Here is a 21820-nt window from a genome sequence, read left to right as displayed (position 1 = left end):
AGAAAAAAGTCATACTCATAGTCGAAGCTCTTTAAAAGGCCAATTAATGGTGACTTATCCATAACCAGATAAAACAGCTGATCGAACCAAGCTCATGAAAATCAATATAATCGATTAATGGTGCCATACCATAACGCTAACGCCATAAACGTACCATAGCCAACCAATTGATTTTTGGTTTCTCGCTTAAAAATATTTGAGTTGGTGAATTTAATAACTTTTTGTAGATTTTATTCATTGTTTTGGATACGTTATGACTAAGAGACTTATTTTTTCTGGAATATGTTTGTATTTTTTGGCGTTTTCTTCATTTTTATGAAATTTTCACGATTTTTAGGTTAATGCATCATTAATCGATCACATTGGAGATGGTTATAGATATGGGTATGGTTACGACTATGACGTTAGGGTTAAGGAAGTTTAATTAACCCTTAAAGCTGTTAGCAGTTTTTTTTTTTTTTTGTTGCTCGCCTTTTTCTTAAATATATATGATAAATATGAAATATAAAAGTCCCAACTGCCGATTTTATAACTGCAGAAAACCTAGTTACTAACTTACTTACTTAATTGGCGCTTAACCGTCTAAATGGTTATGGCCGTCCAACAAGGCGCGCCAGTCGCTCCTTCGCTCCGCCAACCGGCGCCAATTGGTCACACCAAGTGAGTTTAGATCGTTTTCCACCTGGTCGCGTAGAGGTCCATAAATCTTTCGAAGAACTTTTCTCTCCAACACTCCCAAAGCCGCTTCATCTGCTGTTGTCATGGTCCATGCTTCTGCCCCATATACCAGTACGGGTACGATAAGTGACTTGTAGAGTATGATTTTCGTTCGCCGAGAGAGGACTTTACTTTTCAATTACCTACCTAGTCCAAAGTAGCATTTATTGGCAAGATTGATTCTTCGCTGGATTTCAGTGCTGATGTTGTTGCTAGTGTTGATGCTGGTTCCCAAATAAACGAAGTCTTTTACTATTTCGAAATTATGGCTGCCAACAGTAGCGTGGTTACCAAGGCGCATATATATGCGCTGACTCTTTGCTCGATGACAGCAGGTACAGGTTACTAACTACTAGTACTTATTTGGCACTTTAGGTCTAGTTCCAAACCAGCAACTTGTATCACTAGTTACTGATTTCTCTTCAGGGAACAACCTCAACGCCTTGTGTAATGGACTCTTAACATATTTTTTGCATAAAATTGGCATGTTGTTTGTCCATTTGTTTGTCTTAACCTTTCCTTTTTCTTTTTGTTCAGCCTATTATTTTTTTTGCTTAAGCATCCTCTTCCGTCCATTTAAGTCTTACATATTTGTTTCAGCCTCATTGGTCAAAACAATTTCCTGCCACAAATTGCTGAGGTTTCTTTTCTTTTTTGTGGCGTGTTTTGGTCTTTTGGGGCAGGCATAACTACATAAATGGGCACTAAGGGAGGTAACTTCGAATATATTTACACATTTATGCCTTTTCTGTTGACCGCATAAAAGGCATTGCCATGAGCCAGCAAAAATGGCCATTAAAATGAGCGCCATTGAAACGTTATTTTATTACCGTTATCCGTTAAAAGATTGCATCATAATTCAAATGTAAATATGGAATTTGTTACTATTCGCAAAGTAATCAGAGTTCATCTAAATAATTTCGATATTTGCACATTTCCTAAATGGATCATCATTTTACTAAATTTGGGTCTCCTCTTCTTTTTAAATTTCATAGATTTTCACTAAATGCTGCTTTTATTTGATATTTAATGTCATTTATTAACACGCTTTTATTAGCTTGGCCTGTATGTAACGGAATCTTTCAGCTTAATTTTCACCAGTTTCTAGAAGTCTGATTAATTTGAAACTTTGCATACGTATCAAGGACCGATGACAATGCATTAATGTGGTGGTGTGGTGACATAAGGTCAACGGCCATAAGGTCAATTGGCCTTATTACCACTTTGAATGGCCATAAGTTTGATTGAAACTTTGCACACGTATCAAGGCTCGATGACAATGCATTAATGTGATGGTGTGGTGACATAAGGTCAACGGCCATAAGGTCAATCGACCTTATTACCACTTTGAATGGCCATAAGTTTGATTGAAACTTTGCACTCGTATCAAGGCTCGATCACAATGCATTAATGTGATGGTGTGGTGACATAAGGTCAACGGCTATAAGGTCAATTGGCGCTATTACCACTCTGAATGGCCATAAGTTTGATTGAAGCTTTGCACACGTATCAAGGCTAGATGAAAATGCATTAATGTGATGGTGCGGTGACATAAGGTCAACGGCCATAAGGTCAATTGGCTTTATTACGACTTTGAATGGCCACAAGTTTTATTGAAACTTTGCACACGTATCAAGGCTCGATGACAATGCATTAATGTGATGTTGTGGTGACATAAGGTCAACGGCCATAAGATCAATTGGCCTTATTACCACTTTGAATGGCCATAAGTTTGATTGGAACTTTGCAGACGTATCAAGGCTCGATGACAATGCAATAATGTGATGGTGGGCTGACATAAGGTTAACGGACATAAGGTCAATTGAACTTATGACCACCCCAAATAGCCATAGATTTTAAACCTTGCACATAATGCGAAAAACGCATTCCTTTATTAATGATAGAAGGGAATGCATGGCACATCTACGAAAGAGCATACTGGAGCCCTTTTTAACATGCTTTTATTAGCTTGGCCTGCATCTATCTATGTATCTATGTATCCATGTATGTATGTAACGGAATCTGGACTGGAGACGAGAGCGCCGGTAATGCAGAGCTCCGAACTCCGTTGCATATTTTGAAGTATTTTAAGATAGGTACTTTCAGCTGGTGCTGGCCACCAGACCAAGGCACCATAAGGAAGAATCGGGCGCACAATGGCTGTGTAAATCCAGTAGGTCACCTTAGGGGAGAATCCCCAGGAGGTGCCAATTGCCCGCTTGCAGGTGAATAGATCTGCTGCTGCCTTCTTGGATTGCTCCACTATATAGTCACTCCATAATAGCTTCCTATCCAGAGTGACTCCCAAATATTTGACTTGATCGCTAAACGCTAAGAACGTACCCCCAATTCTTGGCGGTGTAAGATTTGGTACTTTGTAACTCCTCGTGAAGAGGACAAGCTCGGTTTTGTCCGGGTTGACTTCCAAACCTGTGGCGGGTTGTACTCCTGGAGCAGCTCCAGGATGTCAGCTGGGTCCGCTGGCGTCACTGGAACCCAGGCTCTAGCCCTTGGTCGTGAGGGGATATCACGCGCCTCCACTACATTGAGGCGCGCGCCCGGAAATACCATCCCTATCAGCGTGACGGCGGCTCTGGAACCACCCTGCAACTGTGTAAGATGGCGTTGGACAAGGGTTGCCTTTCTTAACCTTAACGGCCATCGTAGCGAGCACGGCCTCGATCCACTTCCACTGTTGTTTCGGGATCCTGCCATCTTCGCTGCTATCGTCTATAATGCCAATGATCTGCCGATCCTTGGCAATTTCGGCGAAAGACCGCGTCCAGCCTCCCTGCGTCTAGGCCGTTTTCGGTGCCGTGGGGTGGCATTAATCCATGGACCGCTGGCGTTTCGAGGTTTCATCACTCTCGACTAAAACTTTTACAATTACTTGAACTAAAAAATTAAAAATAAATAATAGAGTAAAAAAACTAAAAAACACGCTTTTTACTGTGAATTAAATTATTCTGTTAATAACTTAAATTTTATTATAATTTTATTTTTAGGTGATTAACTATAAATGATTGTTTGACCTTCTACTACTGTTATATAAACTCTTTTTAATTGAAATTGTTTTCTATTTTTTAGTTCGGTTAGCTATAAAAGCGTGTTTTTTAGTTTTTTTAAACTATTATTTATTGTTAACTTTATAGCTCGTAAAACGTTCATGTGCAACTGTGTCTGGTGAAGTAAAAAAAGGACCAAGTTATAACATGAGGTTACAGGTAATAAAATAACAGTTAGATTGTATGCAATACTTGTCGCTAAGTCGCCAGCTTAAACCTTACTTTATTGCTGCAAAATATTTATGAAAGTATCTGATTAAAGTCCTTCCGGTATGCATTTTGGTCAACTCATAAGGGAAATCTATCGTGGGGATTGCTTAATCATAGCAGTCCGTTGGTGACACCTGTTGTTGCTGTTATGGTAACGATAAAGATGGGGGGAGTCTTATCGATGTTGCTAGTCCGATACGCTCTGGTTTACATTAGGAACGATTTGAGTATGTTGGGTTATTCTCGCTAGACCTACCAGGCTAAGATTTGTCGTGTTTTTCTGAGGCGCTTGTGCTCTTGCGCTTAAACTTTGTATGTAGAGATAAGAGCAAATAGTGTCGTATGCTTATACGCCGTGATACCGTATAAGACAACTTATACATTGCGAAGAAATAATATAGCTGTGAATAAGACCGATCTTTATCGCTACAACAACATCCGATCCCGACCCTCGAGAATTCCAACGGATCTCCAAGTGAGCCGAGACCGAAATACTTCAGTCTACTTTTGCGATAAGTTGTGCAGTGAAGCATAAAGCGACACGAGAGTTCGAACTCATCATCATCTATGCAGCAGTTTAACAAATAAGATTTTCGTGATATGGGCTATGGGCTTTCTGACTTCGAGCACTCTGGCCTTTTTACCAGGTTCGAATTTGTTCCTGACAGGATGGACGGCTACAAAGGCATTGAAATCAACTATAGTGTGATCGAAGTTGGTTTGGGAGTGCCTGACCTCGCCTGCGATTGCATCGAACTATTTTATGATAAAGGTTATCTTGGTCGTGGGCCATAGTGATATCGCGGGCAACTGTCAAGCGGATCTCCCAGCCCGCATCGGTACAACAGAGCTGGATGAAGATGGCTGTAGGGATTTCGGGATTCCGCTGGCCACCCAGCTCAGCAAGCGTTGGTCGGACACCAACTATGGGTGGGTAGCAAGATCCTTTTGGCCGGAAGGAGGTCTGCCGAAATGATTGCGTTCACTAAGGCTAATCTATATATGGGAATCCATGCGGTACCGTCTCAAAATATTGGAAACCCCACTCTGTTGCAGCTGCATGAAGGGTGATGAGGTGGAATCATATAGTAACTTTATCCTTGACTGCTCAGCTTTTACCAGAACTAGGCGAAAGTATTTCGATCTGAACTCACTTGTATCTCCGGAGGATTTATCCAAGGTTGACATCGATCTTATTAGAAACTATATCGTTGCTACACAACGACTCTCTAAGTAGCTATAGCTTATGTCACCTTTATTTCATGTGGTACCACAACGGATCTTCGTGCTGTCCAATTAAACTTCCTCTACCAGGGCAGCTACCACCTAACATATAGGATTCCCATTGGTTTCTGGCTCGGAAAACCCCCCATATGAGTCGGTGTGATGCCTGCAAGATTGACTCAAAGCCCATCCCCCAAGAGCTCCCACTTCCCTACAGCCGTCTATATCCAGTTTAGTTGTACCAAACCCTTGATACCGCTATTGACCGGGAACACAAATAATCATAATCTTAAAAAAAATCGCAAGCGCGGTCATGCAATCCCAGACCATTTTCGACAACACCATAGTTGAACACGGAGCTTTAAAGGTGAGCGCCTCGGTGCTAAGTGCTCTAACGGTAGCTTTGCTGAGTAACCTCCAATCCACCGGAATTTTTAATGCAGCAATTTTCACTTGGAAAACGCTACAGTGTACGGGCAGCTTATTTCGAGTTCTCGCCAGCTCCTACTGATGGTCCAATTGCGGCAGTACAAGACAACCGAGGCCTTCAAGCTCATTAAGTCCCTCGTCATAACTGTCATGACGCTTTTCGTCGACAATGCTTAAAGGAGAGATATGGCCATACTAGTTTTTATAGATTTCCTTATCGGGCAGAGGAATATCTTAAACGGTTATGATCAACGTCAACTTTGTGGAGTGTCTTTATCTCTACTAAAATAAAAAAAAAATTCTCCAGGAATAATGGAATGGCAGGTGATCTTTGCGGCGAGATGGTCAATTAGTACACTAATGACATACACGTAGTTTTATAAGAAGAATTGGTTAACAAGCTTGCTGTAGATAAAATGATCGAGCAATTTGTAAAACAAACACATCCAAAATAAAGACAAAAATTCAACGCCATGTAGTTTTTTCACGCGATTAAAGTAACGAACAGAGATGTGGCTTCATAGAAAATTTCAGCACAAAACAAAATTCACTCAGCGGTTTAAATATGCAAAAGCACGAAATAAAAGGGATTCAGAATTTATGGCTTGATAAAAGTACGTACTTGTCATAAAATGCAAAAAGACTGAATAAATGCCAAACCAGATATGCCAAGGTGTCTTGCCAAGAAGTACTCCAAATACAAACACATACACAAATATGCGGTACGAATATACCAAAGGTAAGGGAAAACTTATGACTGCCAGTTAAGTAACGCATGGCAAGCCGTGATTTCACGGATTCCCACATTTTTAAGTTGATTATGGCATCATGTGGATTGTGCGAGTGTTAAAAAATTTGTTTTTATACCTTTCATGAAAATGAAATGGTATATTAATTTCGTCACGAAACCGAAAATTGTAAGTCCTTAAAGGAAAATAGATAGACCCACCATTAAGTATACCGAAATAATCAGGTTGAAGAGCTGAGTTGATTTAGCCATGTCGGTCTGTCCGTCTGTCTGTTTGTATGCAAACTAGTCCCTCAATTTTTGAGATATCTTGATAAAATTTGGTGAGCGGGTGTATTTGGGTGTCCGATTAGACATTTGTCGGAACCGACCGGATCGGACCACTATAGCATATATCCTCCATACAAACGATTTTTCAGAAAAAGAAGATTTTTGTAATATCTTACCCAATTTAACAGATTGAAGCTTCAAACTTCACCATATACTTTCGTATATTGCACATATTGTTGCCTGAAAAAATTTATGAGATCGGTCGTATATATAGTATATATCCCCCACAACCGATTGTTCAGATAAGAAACTTTTCGTAATTACTGCCCTATTTTAAGAGCTAGAGGCTTCAAATTTCAACGAATGCTTACGTATATAGCATATATTGTTGTCTAAAAAATCATAAAGATCGGTGGTATATATGGTATATATGTATATGGTGGTATATATAGTATATATATATATATATTTTCGCAAATTTTAGCTCCATTTTAACAGCTAGAAGCTTCAAATTTCACCGAATACTTACGTGTATAGCATATATTGTTGTCTGAAAAAATCATTGAGATCGGTGGTATACATAGTATATATCTCATACAACCGATTGTTCAGATAAGAAACTTTGCGCAATTTCTTCCCCGTTTTAACAGCTAGAAGCTTCAAATTTCACCAAATGCTTACGTGTATAGCATATATTGTTGTCTGAAAAAATCATTGAGATCGGTGGTATACATAGTATATATCTCATACAACCGATTGTTCAGATAAGAAACTTTGCGCAATTTCTTCCCCGTTTTAACAGCTAGAAGCTTCAAATTTCACCAAATGCTTACGTGTATAGCATATATTGTTGTCTGAAAAAATCATAGAGATCGGTTGTATATATATTATATACTTCATATAAACTGTCATTTTGACCCCTTTTTTACGGCTAGAAGCTTCAAAATTTATCAAATAGTTACGTTTACGTTATATATTTTTGAAATACGTGATTCGTAGTCATAGTTTTTCCATGCAGACCACAAAAAACGTGAAGCTTTGCATCCTCACACAGATTACCTACCTATTTTTTATTTTATATTTATCTTAAAAATCGTTTAGATATGTTCAAATTTCACCAAATGCTTACGTGTATAGCATATATTGTTGTTTGAAAAAATCATTGAGATCGGTGGTATACATAGTATATATCTCATACAACCGATTGTTCAGATAAGAAACTTTGCGCAATTTCTTCCCCGTTTTAACAGCTAGAAGCTTCAAGTTTCACAAAATGCTTACGTATATAGCATATATTGTTGTCTGAAAAAATCATAGAGATCGGTGGTATATAAAGTATATATCTCATACAACCGATTGTTCAGATAAGAAACTTTGCGCAATTTCTTCCCCGTTTTAACAGCTAGAAGCTTCAAATTTCACCAAATGCTTACGTGTATAGCATATATTGTTGTCTGAAAAAATCATAGAGATCGGTTGTATATATATTATATACTTCATATAAACTGTCATTTTGACCCCTTTTTTACGGCTAGAAGCTTCAAAATTTATCAAATAGTTACGTTTACGTTATATATTTTTGAAATACGTGATTCGTAGTCATAGTTTTTCCATGCAGACCACAAAAAACGTGAAGCTTTGCATCCTCACACAGATTACCTACCTATTTTTTATTTTATATTTATCTTAAAAATCGTTTAGATATGTTCAAATTTCACCAAATGCTTACGTGTATAGCATATATTGTTGTTTGAAAAAATCATTGAGATCGGTGGTATACATAGTATATATCTCATACAACCGATTGTTCAGATAAGAAACTTTGCGCAATTTCTGCCCCGTTTTAACAGCTAGAAGCTTCAAGTTTCACAAAATGCTTACGTATATAGCATATATTGTTGTCTGAAAAAATCATAGAGATCGGTGGTATATAAAGTATATATCTCATACAACCGATTGTTCAGATAAGAAACTTTGCGCAATTTCTGCCCCGTTTTAACAGCTAGAAGCTTCAAGTTTCACAAAATGCTTACGTATATAGCATATATTGTTGTTTGAAAAAATCATTGAGATCGGTGGTATACATAGTATATATCTCATACAACCGATTTCAGTTAAGAAACTTTGCGCAATTTCTGCCCCTTTTTAACAGCTAGACGCTTCAAATTTCACCATATGCTTACGTATATAGCATATATTGTTGTCTGAAAAAATCATAGAGATCGGTGGTATATATATTATATACCCCATATAAACTCTATTTTTTGCCCCCTTTTTACGGCTAGAAGCTTCAAAATTCATCAAATTTCATCAAATAGTTACGTTTACGTCATATATTTTTGAAATACGTGATTCGTAGTCATATTTTTTACACGCAGACCACAATAAACCTGAAACTTTGCATCCTCACACAAAGTACCTACCTGTTTTTTATTTTATATTTATCTTAAAAATCGTTAAGGTATGTAGATCTGTTCACTATATATTTCTTATCTTATACATCCGATTATTCGGAGATTACGAACGGGATAAGATTATTGTTCAGCCCCATTCATGAAAGGTATGAAGTCTTCGGCACAGCCGAAGACAGTCCCGTTCTTACTTGTTTATTTTAATTTTCGTTTATGAAGATGATGCCGCAAAATTTTACCTCGAAGTACACTTTACACTTACTTCACAGGTGCTTTATTTTGCATCCAAATGCACAAACACGCATAAATGCACCCACGTACATAAATTTTTATGGCTACTTCTTCAGAGTCTTTCATCAGTCGTTTACAGTTAGTTTCATTTTTTTTTACTCAGCTGAGCAGAGTTCACAGAGTATATTAACTTTGTTCGCATAACGGTAATCCGTAAAGGAAAAAACTAATCGAGAAATCAAAATGATTTGGGCGAAAAAAGAAATTGTTTTAGCCATGTCCGTCCGTCCGTCCATAAACACGATAACTTGAGTAAATTTTGAGATATCTTGATGAAATTTGGTATGTAGGTTCCTGGGCGCTCATCTCAGATCGCTATTTAAAATGAACGAAATCGGACTACAACCACGTCCATTTTTTCGATATCGAAAAAGTGCGATAATTCATTGGGCGCGTTGACCTTATGACGCAAAATTGAAAACTATTAAAATTTTGGACAATGGGCGTGGCACCGCCCACTTTTAAAAGAAGGTAATTTAAAAGTTTTGCAAGCTGTAATTTAGCAGTCGTTGAAGATATCATGCCGAAATTTGGCAGGCACGTTACTCCTATTACTATATCTGTGCCAAATAAAAATTAGCAAAATCGGTTAACGAACACGCCCACTTTAAAAAAAAAATTTTAAGTAAAATTTTAACAAAAAATGTAATATCTTTATAGTATATAAGTATACTATGTCAACATTTAACTCCAGTAATGATATGGTGCAACAAAATACAAAAATTAAAGAAAATTTCAAAATGGGCGTGGCTCCGCCCTTTTTCATTTAATTCGTCTAGAATACTTTTAATGTCATAAGTCGAATAAAAAATTACCAATCCTTTTGAAATTTGGTAGGGGCATAGATTTTATGACGTTAACTGTTTGCTGTGAAAACGGGCGAAATCGGTTGAAGCCACGCCCAGTTTTAATACACAGTCGGCCGTCTGTCCTTCAGCTCGGCCGTTAAAACGATAACTTGAGCAAAAATCGATATATCTTTACTAAACTTAGCTCACGTACTTATTTGAACTTTCTTTATCTAGGTATAAAAAATGACCGAGATCCGACTATGACCACGCCCACTTTTTAGATATCGAAAATTACGAAAAATGAAAAAAATTCCATAATTCTATACCAAATATGAAAAAAGGGATGAAATATGGTAATTGGATTGGTTTATTAACGCAAAATATAATTTTAGAAAAAACTTTGAAAAATGGGTGTGACACCTACCATATTAAGTAGAAGAAAATGAAAAAGTTCTGCAGGACGAAATCAAAAGCCCTTGGAATCTGTGCAGGAATAATGTTCGTGGTATGACATATATAAATAAATTAGCGGTACCCAACAGATGATGTTCTGGGTCACCCTGATCCACATTTTGGTCGATATCTCGAAAACGCCTTCACATATACAACTAAGGGCTACTCCCTTTTAAAACCCTCGTTAATACTTTTAATTTGATACCCATATCGTACAAACACATTCTAGAGTCACCGCTGGCCCACCTTTATGGCTTATGGCGATATCTCGAAAAGGCGTCCACCTATAGAACTAAGGCCCACTCCCTTTCAAAATACTCATTAACACCTTTCATTTGATACCCATATCGTACAAACACATTCTAGAATAACCCCTGGTCCACCTTTATGGCGATATCTCGAAAAGGCGTCCACCTATAGCACTAAGGCCCACTCCCTTTTAAAATACTCATTAACACCTTTCATTTGATACCCATATCGTACAAACGCATTCTAGAATAACCCCTGGTCCACCTTTATGGGGATATCTCGAAAAGGCGTCCACCTATAGTACTAAGGCCCACTCCCTCTTAAAATACTCATTAGCATCTTTAGTTTGATACCCATATCGTACAAACACATTCTAGAGTCAACCCTGGCCCACCTTTATGGCTTATGGCGATATCTCGAAAAGGCGTCCACCTGTAGAACTAAGGCCGACTCCCTTTTAAAATACTCATTAACACCTTTAGTTTGATACCCATATCGTACAAACACATTCTAGAGTCACCCCTGGTCCACCTTTATGGCGATATCTCGAAAAGGCGTCCACCTATAGCACTAAGGCCCCCTCCCTTTTAAAATACTCATTAACACCTTTCATTTGATACCCATATCGTACAAACACATTCTAGAATAACCCCTGGTCCACCTTTATGGGGATATCTCGAAAAGGCGTCCACCTATAGCACTAAGGCCCACTCTCTTTTAAAATACTCATTAGCACCTTTAGTTTGATACCCATATCGTACAAACACATTCTAGAGTCGCCCCTGGCCCACCTTTATGGCTTATGGCGATATCTCGAAAAGGCGTCCACCTATAGAACTAAGGCCCACTCCCTTTTAAAATACTCATTAACACCTTTAGTTTGATACCCATATCGTACAAACACATTCTAGAGTCACCCCTGGTCCACCTTTATGGCGATATCTCGAAAAGGCGTCCACCTATAGCACTAAGGCCCACTCCCTTTTAAAATAATCATTAACACCTTTCATTTGATACACATATCGTACAAACACATTCTGGAATAACCCCTGGTCCACCTTTATTGGGATATCTCGAAAAGGCGTCCACCTATAGCACTAAGGCCCACTCCCTTTTAAAATACTCATTAGCACCTTTAGTTTGATACCCATATCGTACAAACACATTCTAGAGTCACCCCTGGCCCACCTTTATGGCTTATGGCGATATCTCGAAAAGGCGTCCACCTATAGAACTAAGGCCCACTCCCTCTCAAAATACTCATTAACACCTTTAGTTTGATACCCATATCGTACAAACACATTCTAGAGTCACCCCTGGTCCACCTTTATGGCGATATCTCGAAAAGGCGTCCACCTATAGCACTAAGGCCCACTCCCTTCTAAAATACTCTTTACTACCTTCCATTTGAAATACATGTCATACAAACACATTCCAGGGTTACCGTAGATTCATTTTGCTAAATGGTTATTTTCCCTTATTTTGTCTCCAAAGCTCTCAGCTGAGTATGTAATGTTCGGTTACACCCGAACTTAACCGTCCTTACTTGTTTTTTTTTTGCTTTTTATTAGTTTTCATTCTTTTTTTTTGACAATTTTGTCACTTCCTCTTTCTTACACTTACCACAATTTCAATATTCTCGTGTAGATTCTTGCATGATGCCGCAAATGTTTCCGAAGTGGCATATTCAAAGTACCACAATTTATTTTTCATGCGACTATTGAATTTATGTGGATTCTTTTCGCGCTCCAAATGAAACTTGACACAAATCGCAGCATCCTACAAAAAGGAATTAATTAAAAAATTTCATAAATTTAATATTATTCATACGTAAATATGTGATATTATTGGCAATTTCCTTTCAGGACTTTGTGTATTGAGCAAAATCCGCTCTGAAAGCTTAAAAAAGATAACGGACAAACTCGAAACTTACTTGTGGCTACCATAAGGACATCCCATGACCATAGCTGTTGTTTTGAGAATGAAAATTTGTTATGGTATATGATAAAATAAATGCTACTTTGGACTAGGTAGGCAATTGAAAGTAAAGTCCTCTATCGGCGAACGAAAATCATACTCTACAAGTCACTTATCGTACCCGTACTGCTATATGGGGCAGAAGCATGGACCATGACAACAGCAGATGAAGCGGCTTTGGGAGTGTTGGAGAGAAAAAAATTCTTCGAAAGATTTATGGACCTCTACGCTTTGGCGAGTACCGAAGAAGATTTAATGATGAGCTGTACGAGCTATACGCAGACATCCACATAGTCCAGCGAATTAAAACGCAGCGGCTGCGCTGGCTAGACCATGTTATGCGAATGAAAGATGATGCTCCGGCCAAGAAAGTGTTTCTATCGGAACCCGCCTATGGAAGCAGAGGTAGAGGGCGGCCCCCACTCCGTTGGAAGGACCAGGTGGAAAACGATTTAAACTTACTTGGTGTGACCAATTGGCGCCGGTTGGCGGAGCGAAGGTCCGACTGGCGCGCGTTGTGGGACGGCCATAACCGTTTAGACGGTTAAGCGCCAATTAAGTAAGTAAGTAATATGATAAAAAATAATAGAAGTAATTTGACGCGATATGCCTTCGGAGCCATTAGAGCCGAGCCTCATTTCCAATTAGAGGTGTGCGTCTATTTTATTTCCTACAAATTTGTGGAACGCATATGTTTCATGTGAACACTACCGCAAGTTGAAAAAAGAAAAAGAAGCGATACGCCTCTTAAGGAAGAAAAAAACAGAAAGAAAGCGGGAAGGCTTGAGTACGAGGAGCTGGAGCTGCTAACGTCCGGGAATAACAACCGCAAATTTTACCAAAAAATTCGGCTTCAGACGGAAGGTTTTGAGCTTGGGGCAAACCCCACAGAGTACTTGGACTAAGGAGGGAACATTTCTTTGCACTTACTCTTAAATCAAGAGAGCGATGAAATGCCATCGAAGATGATGAGCCCAAGGCGCAATCTGTTAAGCGTATCAGTGCACCTTTAGACCTGGATTTTCACTATACGCCAAATCTTGGGAAAAATCAAAAAGAAAAAAGAATTGAGAGATATTGTCCATTTTAAAACCGCCTTCGACAGCACGAAAAGGAGCTACGCTATGTCTGAATTTAGTTTCCCCGCAAAACTTATACAGCTGTGCAAAATGAAGTTAAGCAACATCATAAGGGGGAAAAAGCGGAAAAGGTGAGTTGAAGCGAAGTACCTGGGGTCATCAAGCAAAGAGTTAGCATATTTGAGTCTTGGCAACCGAGTCACTGTTGGCATCTAAGTTTCGAAATAGTAAATGACTTCATTTAATTCGGAACCAGAATTAACACACTCCGAAGAAATAAAAATTATGCTCTACAAGTCACTATTCGTAGCCGTCCTGCTATATCATGCAAAAGCATGACCATGACAACGCCGAAGATGAGGCGGCTCTGAGAGTGTTGGAGTATAAGATTTAATGATGAGCTGTACGAGCTTTATGCAGACATCAAAATAGTTCAGCGAATGAAAACAAATGATTGAAAGTTGATACTCCAGTAAAAAAATATTTTTACCGGAACTCGGACAGTGAAGCAGAAAGAGAGAGAGAGAGAGAGCGGCTCACTTCGCTGAAAGAATCACGTGGAAAATAGCGCGTCTTATTGGACAGCCATAATCGTTTCAATGGTTAAGCCCAAATAAACTGTATGGCAGAATACACAAGGTGGGCTTGTCAAATAATTAGTTCTATGATCTCTACCATTATATCAATAAAGTTTGATGTAGACATTGAGTTGTCTCCGCTTTTTAGTCAAAACCACTATGGACCATCCCATCGTCTCTCGACACCGTCCACGATTACCGAGCCATACATGCAGGAGAGCAACGATGAGGGACATGCTTTTTGTTAGAAAGGAATTCAATTTTTAATTAACGATTTAATCTGATTCTTTCAAAAGGCATCTAAAAAAATCTGCTGCATAGTCACTATTTTCTCACAATACAAACTAATAACAGCAATTCCTTTAATTACATTTTATCTCCCTCACCACCTTTCAATATCAAGCAACATTATCCAACGCAATATTTGGAATTTCGTTTATAAAAGAGGAACTGTTCAATGCTGCAACGTTCTTAACCCATTAGTGCATAAAGTTTATCCATATACTTATAATAAATTTCTGTGAAAATTACAGGTTGTGGAGATCACATTTATCAAGTAGTGAGAGAAAAGTTACATATTTGTCTGTAGTTTGTTGTAAACGACCCGTACGATTTATCGAACGCTATGCACACCGGCACCTTATGCTACCTCATGAGAAATAAAAAAGATTTAAGGCTTCTAGCAAAATTTATTTAAAATGTTACTGAAAATAAAGAAATATCAGTCCAAGTATTTTACATAAACATATATTTATGTATTGGGCGCTAGATGATACTCCATGAAACACTTCGGATGGAGACCTACTTCACATTAGAGGCACTTGTATTTTGATTTCCCTTTACACTTGTTTGCACACCGGCGTTCTGAATTTATTGGAACAATCCAATGGTTCAGGCAATCAAACGGTGTAGTGGATAATGGTGTAGCTGGTTTTCGTCCTTGATGTGGTTGGCTACATGCCTCCTAAATGCAAACAAGGAGTCCGTGTCTTTATTGCAGCCAACTTTTTTCGCAAGGAATGCTTCGTCAGCCCTGTAATCGGTGTATCCTCCTTTCTCCTTTAAACATTTTTACATATTTCAAAGGACAATTTTCTGTGCGATTAGCTCATAAAGTACCAGTTGCATAACATCCTATTTCTCGGAGGTGCTTAATCAAACTTAGAGATGTAAAGAAATGGTCAAAATATATTTTTATCACATTATTAGATGGTAACTTTACTTCTCATCACTTCTTCCTGTGTACAAACTAAAGGCAACCATATATCAAGTGCTTGCACACAAAGCCCAATTTTTAAATCCAAATCTAATGGGATTTGCCCTTATAAATTTTTTAGCGTAGTGCTTTCCGTAATACGGAATAATGCTTTCATCGACACTGTAATGTTCGTCTATGCCGTGGTGCTTTTGGAAAGAATTCCCTAGGCTATCTAGTAATGAACGCAATTTATACAGTATGTCAGAAGATGAGCCTATTTGGCTATTATCATTGATGTGCAAATTTTAGAGTATTGATTCGAACCTGTTACATCTTATATTTTCGGAAAGCAGTTTTGGAACATCGTTGCCTCTGGAAAAATAAAGTCGTTTATTTGGTAACTTGACGTATTGTCAGTATTTTCATCATCGCGCTCGAAAAGGCTCAAAATTTCATCTACTCTCAATCTAAAAAAAGCAACAAACCAATAAACTTAGAGCCCGCTATGCATAACGTTCGATATATCGGACGTCACAACTAAATACTACAGAAAATGTTTCCTGATAACGCAAACTTCGTAATTTTTCATGTTTTGCTTAGTAACACACCCATACACTAATAAACACTTGTCACTAAAAAATTTTTCTGAAATATACCAAAAAAATATAACAAAATATTTTACCCTTTGCGTGAAAAATTCTGCTTGCAATCCGCCATACTGAGAAATGTAAAACAATGGGAACTTTTTATGACAGATCGATAAACGAAGGGTTGCCATTGTTGAAGAAATAGTTTCCTTTCGACTACACCATTTAATCCTCCACACATCACAAACTTGATGCATAAAAATTTAATTTTATTAATGTCCGATATATCGAACGTTATGCTGTAATGGGTTAACTGTGAATATACTTGTGTGACAGCAACTGTAATCGTTTACTTCTGATCACATTAAGCACACACACACTCCGGGAACCTTATCCACCTAACCTCCAAAGGAACATTTTAGCGCATTAGTATGCACACACCAGCATAAATTAGATTGCTCATTTTGTATTAGTTTGCTTTTTGCTATGCTTTGCACACACTCACATCATATTTATGGTGTTTTAAAAATGTATGTTTGTATGCATGTACGTGTTTATGAATGAATGGATGTTACATGTACGTGCATGTTAGAAAGTAAGATTAGTTTAGGAATTTCGCTAGTCATTAACTGCCACGCGTATTTGGCCACATAAATTCCGATTTGCAGCGAATGGCGCTGATTATAATCTGCGAATTTAATGGTGAATGGCAATAATGCTACAAAAGTACTTAAATATGTGTAACACCTAAAAGTATGCTACGTCATTATGTGAATGAATGTTTTTTTTTGCTGCTGCTGCACAAATTCTTGAGTGTATGTGTTTCAAACAAAAACTGAAATGCCTCGACCTTGATATCCTGAAAAAAAAAATACGATTAGTCTAGGATGAATCCGGAATGAGTCGCAAAGGAGTATGCGACCAATGCCAGTTTTGATCTCTTTATATGAGTTGAACTGTTCCCTTTTGTTTGAGCATGTCCTATGAAGAAACTAATTGTACCTATTTATACCCGAAATGGATCGATAGGACCAATCCCCCTTGTACCCATATGTGAACATATGAAGACTATTCTCTTTTCGTTTCAATAAGGGTTCAAATAGGTGCCAGTCACATTTTTAACCCCAATGATAGTAGAATGATACTCACCTTTGTAATCCATTTTAAAATAAAACAATAATTCAAATTGTTTTAATTTCATTTCCGGTTTATAATGAAAAAAGCAATTCCTAAGGCAGATAACTTTTTTGTTGAGAAACTTTCATGGCAGAAACACAATCGAAGGGTTTGCCAAGCAACCATATCTATTTAATGTAAGCTGTTCGCCCGCTTTTCAAAAAGTAATAAAAAATATTCTCCGAAAATTTTACCCTAACACCGGGGCGTCATTAAGTCTTAGTAATTTAGGTTCGGTATAGGGCTCCGCATTTTTAAACGGTCTTATTTAGCTTGACTCTGTGTAGCGAGCATTATGAATTTTGTAATTGAAATTAAGGTAACTTCCCGATAAGCTACAAGCTTGAAACTTGGGATATAGTTCAGAACTCGAAGACAATGTAATAATGAGAAAAAAAAATAATAAAAAAATGTTTAATTTAACGGTTTTATTGAAAACAATACTTACATTAAGTAATAATAATACTAAAAGCTAGGAAGTAATTAGATAGGCCCTAGGTACTAGTCATTACACTCATTACTCTTGGGCGTTGATCAGACAAATAAATAAAAGCGTGGATCTCGTCAAATTTCTATTGATAGTTAACAGCTCGTATCTTTACAAATCATAATTTCATAGATGTATAAGTAAGACCAACTGAACCTTAATCAGGTTATGCTACGCCTCACGTTTTTAATGTGCAGTAATGAATATACATACACTTGGTATTGGTAAGTATTTGGTTATAAAAAAATTTAATTATCAAGTACAATTACTTTTTACTGGTACTTGGTAATGAATACATCTTTTTTCAATAATGATCCATTACATATTTCAAATACTTTCAATTCTGTTCAATTATTTGCTCATACCTGGAAAACTAAGGAATTCGTGTAACGGAATTATGATGATTTTGAGATGTAGAAATCAAAAAATAGTACTTCCGTTCAACACAATAATTAGCTAGACCCCTAAATAGATTTTTCGAGGTAGCATTATTGACTTTATTTTCTTAGTTTAAAAATAAAAACTTTTATTGAATGAATAAACGAATTTTTTCCGCTTGACAGATATACATAAGGTAACTATTCCCAGAGGTCGCATGTTTTAAAACTTTTCATAGTGCCTCTTGACCTACAAAAACATGTTGACCGCGAATGTCCGCTACTCAGTGGTCTGCTCATGAAATTCTTGATTTGTATTATGTTTTCCCAGTCTATGCCAATTCGCAGCCTTTCTGAAACAGTTTCATTTAGCTCTAATTTGGCACACAAACTGAACCCAGACCGTTCAGGTAGCGAAGATATTCAAACGTGCGCGACGCAAATTAGAAGAGAAGTTCAGAAGAACATCACGATAATTATTTATTTGTTCTGAAAAATAACAGGGCTACTATTTAATATCTAAGTTTGTAATATGGTGTGTTATTCTCGCTATTTAGCGATGAATAAATTTTTTTCTTACAAAAATTTAAAGCTTCAAGTAATTGAAAAAAAAATTGAAAATGCGTGTATTGCATATCAAGTATCAATAAAATGGACTTATAGTTCGTAATTGGTGTTTTCAATTACTGAGTATTGGTAATGGTAATGGTACTTGTACTTGATTCTACCAGCTTTGCTATGTACATAGTATGCAGTTATAGGAATTTATGCAGCCAATGCGTATTTGACGGCGCTGCCTAAAGTTTGTTTCTTTGAAATGCTCATTTTAATGCCCATTTGATATGAGTTTATGTATGTGGCGAACGAGCGCCTGAAAGAGTAGAAAAGTGCTTAAGTAGAATGGTGACATGCACCGCAAAAAAAAAAACACATTTTATATTACAAACTCGTATATATCAGATTACTGCGGAATTAAAGTTAAACTTAGTGCTGAAGTGACAGTGGCTAAGAGCAAAAGGAAGCGAGAGAGCAAGCAATGCTCTATGAATGTTAAATGGTTGCTGTGCTTGTGTGTGTGTGCTGTTCTTGTGTGTATGTTCTTGTTTATATGCTTCACTTGCCATTTCATGTTTCTATTTATATTTATTATTTGGTTAACTATAATTTGTTGTCAAACTCCTACAAAGTATCTCTTTAAGGAATTGCATTTTTATGGCGCACAACTTTTTATTAAAAGCACAAAAAAATTGCTGAAATATATTTACACAGAAACCTTTTCATTGTTAAATAACACTTTTCATTGCTAAAAACGAACGCTAATATTTATCTTTGTTTAGTACTCAATATACATACATACATACATATGTATATGAATGTTTGTGTGAGTGGGCGTCTTATGTTGACGGCTGTTTATTAATGTACATACATTGTAAGCTAAAACTTTTTCAATTTCAATATCAACGTCGCATTCCAAATATTTTGCATTCGCTGGTTGATAGTTACACTGATAAAACAAAACTTCGGGTACAATGAACTACAATACAAATGGTATATTAAGAAATATTTGTTTTTTGTTTTTGTTTGTTTGTTTGCTTATGCCCACAAAAAACGCTGTCGATATTCGTCTGTTACTAGCAGACCCGGAAAAATTTTCTCTGCCCGAACTTTAACATTCATGTATTTAGATTTTACCCACCTCGCTCTCCCTTCGCACCCCATCCCCCTTTTCCACCATTCCCGATTACTCTCCCTCCACCGTACGCTCTCTCATTCTCATTTGCATAGGAGCTGTCAGCTGTCTGTAAGATTTGCAATGGGAATTATAGATTTGGTCGTGATCTTCTTTTTCTTATTCCTCTTCTTCTTAATCTTGTAGCAATAAGTATACTCCCCGAGGATTTTGCGGGATTTTGATTCAGACGCTCCGAAAAATAGTACCATTAAGATACTAACATATCGGAAGAGTTCCACGTGACCACGTTAAACCTTCTAGGTCAACCTCTTCTTCCGAGTGTAACTTGGAGTCGCCAGATTCTCGCCTGATAAATAGGCAGGATTCGCTACTAGTAGGTAATGTTGAAAGTTGGGTTAGAGATAAAGACGACATGCCCCGTCGTACTAAAAAGGCACAAAAAGTCAGCAATGTGTCTCCAAAAGACTACAGACCCATAGGTCTTACACCCTTCCTGCTGAAGGTCATTCAAAGGCTAATGATGAATGTATATAAAGCCAAGCATGGGCGAGCAAGTCTTCTTTTCAATAGAGCACGCGTACACAAAAGGCAAGTTTGTAGAGTGGTATTGAATATTCAGAGAACTCTGGAATACCAAGGATATCATGGCTCATGTTTAGTTGCCTGAACTACTACGCAACGAGGGCAATATGAAGCCATGAAAACAGTGAACTGGAGCATGCCACAAGGCGGGGAGCTATTAATCGACAGCTAAGCCGGTCCACAGACTGTGTTTCATAGCCACATAATATTAAGTGGCAAATGCGTACAAACAATTAGCTCTATGATAAACATTTATACCCAACCACCTGACGCCGGTTTTTTTGGATCCGGTTATTTTTTCGAACAGGTTTGTTGTTTGGATCCCGTTAGTTTTTTGAACTGTTTCTTTTTTGGATCCGATTATTATGTTTTACCGTTTACTATATTGGATCCTGTTATCTTTTTTAACCGGTAACCATTTTGGATCCGATGAAACCATTCGCTTCATGTTGCTGTTGCGATAAATATTCTCCCAAAAGATTTTGGGGAGGGTTATCAATGTTGATGGCCCTTTGCCGGATATAGCTCCCATACTTTCCGGCAACAAGCACCATTAAGGTACTAGCCCGATCATCTCGGAAACGATTTCATATGACCCCAGACGAGGATCTGGCGACCCCAAGCTCCTCATGGAACTAGGTGGTGGGGCGGAAGGGCCTGGGAGGTTCAATGTAGTCATATTAAATCGTTCTCCCAAGATGGTTCCGCTTGTAGCTTTATGGTGCTTGTTACCGGAACGTACCGTTTCTATATCCGCCAAAGGACCATCAACGTCGATAACACTTGCCAAATCCTTCAGAAAAACACCTGAAAACTAACGTAAATTTTTAATGCAATTTACAGTTGGTATAGTCTTCTTATAAATTAGTGCATACAAATAGCACCAAAGTAGACAAAACCCGAGAAAAAGTTCATTGGTGTGTTATGTTTTTATAGTTTATATATACATATATAGTTGGAAAGGTGTTATAAGATCCGGAAAGAAAATGAAAATCGGTTTATGAACATCAAAGTTTAGGCTCATAATAGTTAAAAGGAACAAAAAATAATTTTTTTACCCGTAACTCACGATTTTGGGGGTGTTCGAGGAAAATCTTGTATGCATTCTTAGATCTTCAAGTTCTGCTAGAAAAATGGTATCACTTCCCAGATATTTTTTGCTGTTACACTGTGTTATTTAAGCATAGTTAAGAGACCCGTATTCATTGTAAAGTGTTTTTCTTAAGTT

General features: G+C 37.6%; 1 protein-coding gene across 2 annotated transcripts in view; it reads right to left on the bottom strand.

Annotated features, from left to right (window-relative positions):
* The window catches only part of Dgk (diacyl glycerol kinase 1), a 494377-nt gene that overhangs the window by 5737 nt on the left and 466820 nt on the right, over positions 1-21820 (bottom strand). The window contains exon 18 of one of the 2 annotated variants that reach the window (XM_067774053.1): positions 12482-12637. The exons of the other annotated variant lie outside the window; for it this stretch is intronic. Coding sequence (XP_067630154.1) covers positions 12482-12637 — 156 coding nt within the window. The remainder of the gene's footprint in view (positions 1-12481; positions 12638-21820) is intronic. 2 annotated transcript variants of the gene reach the window in all.

Source organism: Eurosta solidaginis, chromosome 3 (assembly GCF_040869045.1).
Source record: "Eurosta solidaginis isolate ZX-2024a chromosome 3, ASM4086904v1, whole genome shotgun sequence".
Taxonomy (NCBI): Eukaryota; Metazoa; Arthropoda; class Insecta; order Diptera; family Tephritidae; genus Eurosta; species Eurosta solidaginis.
Note: the sequence above shows the minus strand (reverse complement) of the source record. Positions and strands in the feature narration are given on the sequence as shown.